Source organism: Carya illinoinensis, chromosome 3 (genome assembly GCF_018687715.1).
Source record: "Carya illinoinensis cultivar Pawnee chromosome 3, C.illinoinensisPawnee_v1, whole genome shotgun sequence".
Classification (NCBI taxonomy): domain Eukaryota; kingdom Viridiplantae; phylum Streptophyta; class Magnoliopsida; order Fagales; family Juglandaceae; genus Carya; species Carya illinoinensis.
Window position 1 is genome coordinate 3,419,561 of NC_056754.1, and position 11,025 is coordinate 3,430,585.

The 11,025-nt window shown below is 36.6% G+C and overlaps 2 protein-coding genes across 2 annotated transcripts; one reads left to right on the forward strand and one right to left on the reverse strand.

The window, feature by feature from the left end:
* The first annotated feature begins 1,330 nt into the window (after positions 1-1,330).
* Positions 1,331-4,412, forward strand: LOC122302579 (protein ALTERED XYLOGLUCAN 4-like). Its single transcript, XM_043113894.1, has 3 exons — positions 1,331-1,876; positions 1,990-2,273; positions 3,446-4,412. The coding sequence occupies exons 1-3, from the start codon at positions 1,627-1,629 to the stop codon at positions 4,220-4,222; spliced, it is 1,311 nt and encodes a 436-aa protein (XP_042969828.1). The 5' UTR covers positions 1,331-1,626; the 3' UTR covers positions 4,223-4,412.
* A 2,628-nt stretch (positions 4,413-7,040) lies between these two features.
* On the reverse strand, positions 7,041-8,387 carry LOC122302550. Its single transcript, XM_043113854.1, has one exon. It carries the CDS (start codon positions 7,735-7,737, stop codon positions 7,186-7,188), a length of 552 nt encoding a protein of 183 aa, XP_042969788.1. The 5' UTR covers positions 7,738-8,387; the 3' UTR covers positions 7,041-7,185.
* Between the last annotated feature and the right edge of the window lie 2,638 nt (positions 8,388-11,025).

Here is an 11,025-nt window from a genome sequence, read left to right on the forward strand (position 1 = left end):
TTATTATTTTGATGTTTTTCCTCAAATGTATTTTTCAGGATTGTGTGGAATGTAATTCTAATTTAAAAAAAAACTGTTAATGGATAAAAATATTCATACAATTTTAAGATAATTATAACTTTAAAAAATATGAACATAGTTTTTAAAATTTCAAATAATCGTTATTTCTATCTCATAAAGTAATTTTTTAATTTATTTTCAAATAAATATAATATATTTAAAAATATTTTAAATATATGATTACTAAAACAATAAATAACTTTTTAACAATAAAACTTATTACTTAAGGTTTAAATTATAAACTTTAAAATTATAAGTTATATTTCTCGTAACAATCGCAAACAGGCACAAAGAACTTTCTCGTAACTACTCGATCGCACGTGAAAAAAGGGCCTAAAAAAGTGATCCCTATTGACTCGAAAGTCTTCCATCCTGATTAGTGATCAAGGTCTTCTCAGAAACTTCAATGAATTTTATTTTTTGTTTTTAGAAAAATAAGTCTTTTTTATTTCTGTTTTTGTTTGGATTTAGTCAAGTCTTTGATTAATTATATGAATGGGATGGGTATATAGAGCAAAACAAACTAGAAAGAAGCTCATCTTATTCATTCATATTCATGTTCACCATCACATATAATGATCGACGGATCCAATATCAATTTAAGGAAAGACCACAAACTATAAATTAGAAACTCGTCATCTTATTCAATCATGGCCAAATTATCACTTTATTTTGAAATCAAATCATCTTATTTAAAAATCATGTTCATATAATCGGATATCAAAAAATTAAAGAATATAATGATTACTCAAAATTTTGAATTGTTCAAATTAATTTCTTAATTGAGTAATGTTACATACAGTCACTTTTAAATATTTTTTATGCATTCTACTGATGTAATTAACTATATTAATTTTTTTAATACATAATCAATTACATCAATAAAGTGTATAAAATAGTACGCAAAAGTAATTATATATAAAAATTTTAATAAATCAAAGACTATAACAATTATTCAAAATTCATTTGAGGAGTATTTGAATTGTTCAAACTTTTTAGCTTGGGGGAGGGGGAGGACTCACAATGTGTGCACAATAACTATATGGGACTTTCCATGAAAAGTAGACATGGTTGGCCTTCATTGCCATGGATAAGTGGGAAAGTTAACGTCGTGGGAAGCATTAAAGACATAGCCCAATATGACAAAGTGCTTAGCATTCGGCATTTGCAAACCCGAAAAGATTGCGCCGTGAAATCAGGCTCATTAGCAAAGACCCATCTATAAATTCACATGCAAATCAACTTGCAGCCAGAAGTGCCATCTGTCTTTATATCACACGGCCGACGGTACTTTCCAGTTTCCACACAAAAGCAGCTCCACATCCATCAGTCTACAAAAATAAATTTTGAAAAAACGAAACGGAAAACGGGAGGAGAGGGAGTGGGAGAGGGAGAGGGAGAGGGAGGGACATCTCTCATAAAGTAGACACCAGCATAATCGAATGGAGGAAGCAACAGATTCTCCGCAGCTCATCTCATGATATTATCTCGGTTTTTTTTATAAGGAAATCTCTCACTTCAAAACCCTTCTTTTTGATCTTTCTCTGACTTGTGGAGAGGAGGAGCATGAAGTTTTTAAGCACTCTTTTCCAACAAAAACATCAGTATGGCGAAAGGGAGAGACGCCCCGACATGGGGAGATTGGTACCTTTCATGTTGCCTTCTCTGTTCATAGCCACCATTTTCAGCCTCTTCCTCCTCTATTCTCCAAACCCTTTGGCTATCATATCCAAACAAGGCCTTGATTCTGTCCCAGAACAAAGCCATGATTATTTCGAAAAACAATTCCAAGAACATCAACACCCCGATCAGAAGAGTAAATTCTTGAATAACCCTTTTTTCCTTTCATTTTGTTGATTTTGTCTGTCTTTTTTCTGGTGTGGGTGGGGGGGTCTTGTTTTGAGTTCTGAACATTATTTGATTTTATAGAGAAAGAGAACTGTGACTTGTTTAAGGGTCACTGGGTACCAGAATCAAGAGAGCATTTGTATACCAATTCAAGCTGTGCAACAATTCCTGAGTCGAAGAACTGTTTTAAGCATGGGAGGAAGGACAGGGATTTTCTCAATTGGAGATGGAAACCTGACGAATGCGAGCTCCCAAGGTTTGATACCAAGACCTTTCTGCAAATTATGCAACAAAAGAAAATGGCATTCATCGGTGACTCGGTTGCCCGGAATCATGTGGAATCCCTTCTATGCCTCTTGTCACAGGTGAGTTAACAGACTTTGTTATTATTATTATTTTCTTTAGCAAAAATGATCGATATCTTAATTAATTTAATTTGAGAAGACACGAGGGTGGATCGAGGTTCATTCGACACGAGTGCAAACAACATTGTTTTTTTCCTTCTCTTTTATCGTTCAAAGTATCAAACCATACGCGAATAAAAAGTAATGTAAAGAATCATTTAGGGTTATAAGCAGGAGATGCATACTGTTGCAGGTAGTCCTTTTCAATAATTCTAATATTCTTTGCGTACTACTACTCAGAGAATGTGCTTCTTCTTTAATTTTTAGTCCCCGGCCTATTTTTCTGACTAATTCATGCATGCTGTGCTTAGAAGGAAAGAATTTTGCTTTATTATGTTAAATGAGTTGGCATTTATATATACCTTGTGGAAAGAATTTTACTTATAAATGGAAGTAGTACTGCATGGCAGTTGGCATTCTTTATTATCTGAGCTGTTCAGTATTTAAGGTAGGTTAATGAATACTTTGAAGAATATATGGCAAAAGATCAGCCACAAATGACCTAAAGTTTCGGGATTTTTTCTTTCATCATGTGTAATAAGTTTGGCGATATCTAAGCCAGGAATAATCTGTAATTCTCGGGCTATTAGTCGACAGAAAACGACAACGTTAGAGCATTGAAGATTGGTGTTCGTGTCCTCTGACAAGACGTTGATGATGACCACAAAACTAGTGACAGCGTAGGCACATGTGGGCCATTCAAGTACATCCATCGTATATAGAAGCAATAATCAATTCTTTAAGAAAAATGAGAATATTTGCCAATACTTGTATATAATATATATAGTTGAGTCAGACTTTGTAGATGCATAGGTTAGGCTGGTTTCGTCTCGTGGATTCATTGTAATTTTCTTTAATTTTTATATAAAATATAATAAATAATTTGATTTTTTTAAAATTTTAAAATAAAATTATATATTAGAAAATTATCTCATCTAGACCTTAGTTTCTGGTCATCGGGAAAATGGGCCGTTCGATTACTTTGGTACGTGCAGTTTGCCACGCATTGCATGATGAGAGTTTTCTATGATAGGTCCACGTAATCTTCTGTGATCACAATCAGGAAATCAAATTTTCATAAATCAATGTTGTCTGTGAGTGAAGACAATTATCTAATGTCAGTGATGTTGCAGGAGGAAATCCCAAAAGATGTTTACAAGGATTCAGAAGACAGGTTCCGGACATGGTACTTTCCACGCCATAACTTCACCCTCATGGTCCTTTGGAGCAAATTCCTCATAGCCGGCGAGGAAAGGACGATAAATGGTACAGGGTCCAGCGTTTTCGACTTGCAGATCGACAAGGTTGACATCGAGTGGGCGAAGTACCTTCCAGATATAGACTATGCCATCATCTCGGCTGGGCACTGGTTCTTCCGAGTAATGTATCTCCACGAAGGGGAGAACATTACAGGATGCGTTTATTGCAATGAACCAAATGTAACTGGGCACGATGCAGACTTTGCTTTGAGAATGGCCTTTCGAGCTGCGTTTAGCTACATAAATGAATGCAAGAACTGCAGCGCTCACCTGGTGACATTGTTGAGGACATTTGCACCAGCTCACTTTGCTAATGGGGCTTGGAACACAGGAGGGTACTGCAACAGGACAGCTCCTTTCGGGGAAACGGAGATAGACTTGGGCCGGAGTTATGATTGGCAAGTGAGAAACGTTCAGGTAGAAGAGTACGAAAGAGCAAGAAAAGTGGCGGAAAAGCAAGGGAAGAGGTTTGGAGTTGTGGATGTTACAAGGGCAATGCTGATGAGACCGGATGGACACCCAGGAGAACATTGGGGCAACAAATGGAAAGGAGGCTACAACGACTGTGTTCATTGGTGCATGCCGGGCCCCGTTGACACCTGGAGTGAACTTTTTATGGCAGTTTTGAGAAAGGAGGCAGGGTTGACTTGATTTCTTGACGAAGGGTTGGAGCTAATTAACCAGGCCAGTTAGAGCGCTTATAAATTATACATAGCATACCTATATATATATATATATATATTTGTCATAATAATATCCCCGTTTTTGTTTGTACGGGCATTTGAATCTAAACTAGTTGGCAACACCGTGGCAGAAAAAACCAGTGAGAAAATTTAATGTATTTGATGTACGGAGGCTTTAAAATGGGAGAATCAAGATGTAGGTGAGAATGAATGATAATAAGGAGCAACACGAGCAGCTCGACCACTTGGCATGCCAACTGACGCGGCTGTTAACGTTTGCAGATCCTAAAGCGTATCTATCTAGAATTAATTATATCATTTTCATCCCGTGCTCGCGGATATTAAATGCAGTCTCGAAGGTAAGTGAAAGGCGACTGGCATTTTTTATTTTTTTTACAAAAAAATAAATTTAAATAAAAAAATAATTTTGTAATAATAAATTTTACTTTATTTACAAATAATGCGTGAGATTGATTGGTACAAACGTATTTTATGATTGCAAATATATATATATACAAGTTAATCTCTCTAAATAACGAGTGTCGGGCTCCATCTATCTCGTTTAGAAAATAAGATAATAGAAAGATTGTATTCAAATGTACATATTTAAAAAAAGAAATTATATACAATTACTTTTACATAATATTTGCACATTTTATTAATATGATTGGTTGTATTATTTTTTTAATATAAAATAACTTATTTGACCAATCGCATCAATGAAATGTATAAAGAATATGTCAAAGTGATTATATATAACACAACATTATTGATTATAACCTAAATAGAATTAACCTAAACAAGCTATTAAAGAGGGCACAAAGCTAAAGAGAAGACGGCAAATTGAAGGATATATTCAAGCAGGATATGTGTGTGTATATATATAATAAAAGAGAGATGATATTTACAGTCGTGATTGTGCAAGCGGCGTGCAGTCACTTTGAAAAAAGTGAATTAATATAAAATCTACATGAAAAAAAAAAAATTATTATTATTTTTTATTCATTCCGTACAATCGTTTGCATCCCGCTTGTATTTGTCGACTGCATCTAACATTTCTCATAATAAAAATATATAACAGAGAGAGAAACAAATCTGAAACCACGACCTCTTTCATTATAACTGTGCAATCTGGCGGCGGACATATCAATCAATTCAATTCCTACTTCAGTGCCAACTCTCTCTCTCTCCAACGAACCCTACAGTGGCTTCCCCGCAGGCATTGGCACCCCACAAAACAATCATCGACCCAATCAGCTTTCATACCAAGGAGATTCGTTCAAGACAACCATATTAGTACCTACGAAATTTCCCATTCCACGAAACAAAAACAAGGTCCAGGAGGCTGGATGTCTGTTAAGATAGACGTGAAAGAAGATTCTGATCCGAATGGAACCTCCTTAGAAAGTTGATTGAACTCTTGGCTTTCACCAAAACTTCATCTGGGGTTAACTTCTGCCCACCATCAGCCACACTCCAAACATGATTGGCAAATCTACCTACCCACTATCCAACATCCTCTCCATTATCCAGGAAAAGCCTGACTCAAGTACACATGAACTGCAAAGCGGATGGCATGACCCATTTTACTAAACCAACCGCTCCCCCCCCCCCCCCCCCCCCCCCCTCTCTCTCTCTCTCTCTCTCTCTCTCTCCTCCTTTCCTTTTCTACAATTATGGAAAGATCTTTGAAATTGGAACCTACCTGAGACGTGAGGAGCTTACTCCAAGCCACCACTCTAACGAAGCCCTAGGGATTCGAAATGTATCCTATAATTATTCTGACTTTGTTTGCTCATTAAAAAAGAAAACATAATACGACATTCAGCATAAATGAGAATAATCCTCATTGCAGCTTTCAACAACTGATTGGGATAAGCAAATCTACAATCATAAAAACTTATTCAGCGGAACAAAAGTCCCTTTTTTCTAGGTAAAAAAGAACTTCAATCTTGTAGTCCCATAGGATAGCTTCCTCCCTCAATGGCAGCACATATCACATAATATGGACACGGCAAACAGGGATTGTAGCAATAATAGGTACTTTTTCTCCCCTTTCTGGAACAAGTAACATAAAATCTTATAAAAAATATATATATATCAAGAAGATGAGACACCTAAGTGTGCATGCCATATATAAGGGATCACCAAAAGAATAAAGGAAATTGATGGTTATAAAGCGGACAATCTGCAGAGATGCAACTAGTTGTAAGTTTGGGGGTTCACTTCTTTGATAAAACACTCCAACAGGCAATACATTTGCAGTCAAGAACTGCAAGATGTCTAAACGTGGAGAAGCTCCTCGTACATTAAGGAAATGACAGATAAATGACAAGTGACAGGAAAACTAATGACCGACACAAAGATTTGTGCACCAAAAGGCACCGAAGCATACTAAATTCAAGAATAACCGTACAAGATCCTAGATTTCGTGAAAATAACATTGGAGCACTAGGCTTTCTGTTCTTTTCACTTTCTTCCAATGTGTAAGATAAAAGTTTTAGTCAACTACTACTTCCAATGGCCCAAGAGAAAAGCCAACTTCCACATATGGAATGGACGCAAAAGAAGACAATCTTCTTCTTATCTCCCAAAGAGAATTTCCAATGATGTTCTCAATATAAGCAGAATGAGTCCAATGGCCCAAGAGAAAAGCTAACTTCCACATATGGAATGGACGCAAAAGAAGACAATCTTCTTCTTACCTCCCAAAGAGAATTTCCAATGATGTTTCAATATAAGCAGAATGAATTATCAATCTAGAAACAAGTAAGATGGAAGGGTCATATTCAAAAACATAAACTGCAAATCTTGTGACTATGCTCTGAATAGCACATGTTATCAATCTACAGTACACCAAAGGCACCACAATCATAACGGAGAAGAAAAAAATTAAAGTTCAGAGTAACACATAAGAACAGCTCTGAAACCTCATGCTTCTACCGAATTGCCGAGCACAAAGGAGAACAGTTCGCGCACTGGAGAAAACTCCACCAACCCTATATCCATAGCATACCCGGTAACCGGCATCTTCAAGTCCCGCAATACGCAAAATGCCTCGGCCATCCGAGTCTTCGGCACTTGCTGAGCAACGGCGCAATAAGGAATCCACGAGTCTTGTCTATACTCATCCGTTATTTCTACCCCTTCCCTCTTCATTGTATCGCACAATTGCGCCTGGAACTGGAGAAGCGACAACGAGGGCGTAGGCGATAGAAAAAGCACGTTGTTTTCATCGGGAAGACTCCCAATTGAAGAGAAAGATAGAGGCAAAGATTCTTGCTTTGAAGCAAAGCTCTTAACTACGTTTTCGAGCATCGGCAGATCGATAGAGGGGCTGGAGAAGAGGGTGATATGTGGACGGGATTCAATTTCGATGAGTTGCGTGCTGATTTGGCGACGAGCGAGCACGTTCCAGGCCTTCAAGACCTGGTTTTCGAGGGCGGGATCGAAGTAAAGCTCTATAGCATAGCCTTGTGACATTGTAATTGCAATCAAAATTCAGAAAGAAAAGGAGTGAATTGAAGAGAAAGGAGCACAACCCAAGAACCAAAATTGGGATCTCGAGATAACCCAATAAAGGAAATGTAACAAGCAGAAATCCTTGAGATTTCGTGGAAGAATAGAGGGAATGAGAACTAGCCAAATGAGATTGAAGGGAAATGAGGGCTGAGAGATGAAAAATATGTGAGAATCAAAGTTGCGAACAGAGGTTAAAAAAACAAAACCCTAGAGATTTAGGGCAATAACAGAAAAAATGACAGACACCCAGATGAAATTCAAGGTAAAAGAAGCCAAAGGAGTGAGAAAACATGAGGAAGAAAATGGAAGTGAGCTGAGAAATGCGCAATTTATAGAAAAGGGAAAGGGAAGAGGGAGAGAGTCTTAAGAGGGGTATTGGTATATAAATGGGAAATTGCAAGAAACAACGACGGTGGGCGTAAAGTTCCAATCAGAAAGAGATGGAGAATAAAGGGCATCAAATCAAAAGGATTTGTGAGGAACTGTGTTTTTGCGAGGTTTAACAAGTATTCCCCAGTAAATCACGCTGCCCAGTGCCCAGCCCCCACAGCCACAGAGAGAGAGAGAGAGAGAGAGAGAGCGGGGTAAGAACTCCCACGAATGGTGCCTAGCATCGGAACCCAATAACCCAAAAAAAAAAAAAAAAAAACTCCAAACATAGAAATGCTAGATTAATTCATAGAGTTTGCAAGTGTTGTATAATTATTTTAAAAAAAATAAAATTTAGTATTAAAATATTAATTAATTTTTCATATAAATATAATATTTATTTATTTTTTAGAAAATAACTGTGTAACGATATTTATACACTTTATGATTATAAATATCATTTCTCTATTCTATACAAACCAATATGGAATTTCTAATAGGAAAATTCGATACACAACCGTGCGATAACCCCGCCGTGGCCTCGGTCTCACGTACACGCTAGCGAAAATCGAAGCGTCATGATAATGACAACACGGGTTACGCATCCCATCGCCAAGTGCCGAATATGTGTGCAAGCAACACATGTATAATAAAAATAGCGCATCGGTAATAAAAGTCTTACAACTAAGTACCAGAATTTTGTTTAAATATAAATTCGCTTAAAGCACAAGCGTATCAAAATATTACAAGTCACAATAACTAACCAGTCACAATATATTGTAAAAACAATAATATATTTAAATCTAAAATAAAGTTGCTATAAAATAATTTCCAAATAATCAAAGGGCTGCAAACGACGAAGAAAAAGCAACGTAACAGTGTAAAAACATTGTGGCCGTGGGTTGCAAAATACCCCATATTGAATGGGGACAAACCAAGACTTGTGATTGATAGAGAATAACTTAGAGGTGTTTTATAAAGTTAGTGGAAGTGAGAGTTGGCCGTGGGTGGCGGAGGAAATAAAGGTGGAAGGCCAAAAAGCCCAAAATGGAAGGTGAGATCGTGGGTGTTGCTCTGATGACGGATCGGAACTGGAAATGGGTGGTTTAGGTTGGCAAGAGGTCGATGATGAAGTGGTGAAGAGATTATGATTGAAGGTGGAGTGACGGCAGCGCTGGAGCTCAAAAACGCCGCGGCTTGGAGGAGCTCATGGTGATTAATGGTGGTTCGGATGGAGGTAAAATTTGGTAGGGATGATCACCGGCCGGAGGAGAAGAAAACTAGATGGGCAGTGCAGGTCACGGCGCCAGCGAAAGGTAGTTCTGGGCGACCGAAATAAAATAACAGGAGGGAAAGGGAAGAGCGTCGCGCGCACGGGGAGAGAGAAACCGGAGGAAAAAAGTGGGGAAAAGGAAAGAAAAAAGAGAAAGAAGAGAAAGGAGAAAAAGAAAAAGAGAAAAAAAAAAGATGAGAAAAAAAATGAGATCCAGTCCTCACTTTTGGAGTCTAGAAACTAATCTAACGAAAGTAACTTTAAAAGTTATAAATTGAATAACATAATTTAAACACAACATCTAGCTAAAATATAATAATTAAATAGTAAAAACTAACGATTAAATTTTAAATCCAAATAAAATAAATTAAACAATAATTTAAACACAAAATAATAATTAGTAATAAGAAAACACCACAAAATAAATTTTACAATTAAATAAATTCAATTAAAATTTGATAATTTAAAATAAAAGAACCAATATTTTAATTAAATTAAAATATTAATTCATTAAAAATACACATAAAAATAGGATTTCACATCTAGTACCTATGTGACATAAGAAAAAAACGATTTTCATTTTTTTAAAATGAAAATCCCTCCTTTTTGTTCAAAATCACTCCTTGTTCTCTCATCCCTCTCCTTTGACCTCTGTCATCTCTCATCCCTCTCATCCATGACCCCTCTCATCAAGTATAATTTGTGAAAAATGATTGAAGCTGAGTCTTTGGTTTCCTTGCAGGCTCCACAAGAAGCAATTGCACAAATTCAACTATGTTTCCAGTTGGAGGCACTTTTACTGAGGAAAAAGTCCTTGAGCATTGGTGATTCTCCAGCACTTCGTGCTGAAAAGGTCTCATTTTTTATTTTATTTTATTTTTTATGTATGATGAAAGATCTCAACTGAGTCCAATGATAATAGGTTAGTTTTCATTTCTCTTACCTAGGGCACAATTTAAGTGTCCCAAATATCCCAGCCAGGAGTTATTTTATGGTATTGGGCAAGCACCAACATTGATTCTGTATGGAAGGAACAGAGCTGTGAAGAAAGCTTCTAATATTTGACTCATTTGTCGGCATTATCTTTGATAAATTTTCTTTATATGCTATTTTATAGATGGCTGGTATACAACAAGCTTAACCGTGCCTCTGAGTGACAGATGTTATGACATTGGTGCTGTAGCACCATTGTAGTATCTTCTTCTGGTGCTGCTACAATTTTCTATGTTCATGATACGGAAATATCGGTTCAAACTTACTTCAGGCTGTCATACTTATAGTTCAAGAATACTTGATGCTTCCCCTTTTTTGGCTGAATTAGAGCCGTGCTACTGTCTTTATTCCTTCCTAGACATATCTCCTATGGCATGCATCCCAGGCATATCCGACTAAATGTGTCATCCATGTCTAATACTGGCATTTTCATGCATTTTGGTGTGTTTAGGAAATAAAAATCATAGAATTGTACAATTGGTTTTGAAACTCGTCGTTAGTAATTTTATTTCAAATTTCACCATTGATAGTTTATGTAACTCTTTGCTCGCTTTATGCAAATTCTTCATGATTACTCTATCATAGTTTTCTGTGGTTGATACTTGATAGTTGAA

Bases quoted from the DNA above. Each gene is read 5' to 3' on its own strand.
- LOC122302579 (XM_043113894.1), top strand. From the start codon at position 1,627: ATGAAGTTTTTAAGCACTCTTTTCCAACAAAAACATCAGTATGGCGAA. The intron at 1,877-1,989 runs GTAAATTCTTGA...TTGATTTTATAG, and splicing joins TCAACACCCCGATCAGAAGA to AGAAAGAGAACTGTGACTTG. The intron at 2,274-3,445 runs GTGAGTTAACAG...GTGATGTTGCAG, and splicing joins TTCTATGCCTCTTGTCACAG to GAGGAAATCCCAAAAGATGT.
- LOC122302550 (XM_043113854.1), bottom strand. From the start codon at position 7,737: ATGTCACAAGGCTATGCTATAGAGCTTTACTTCGATCCCGCCCTCGAA.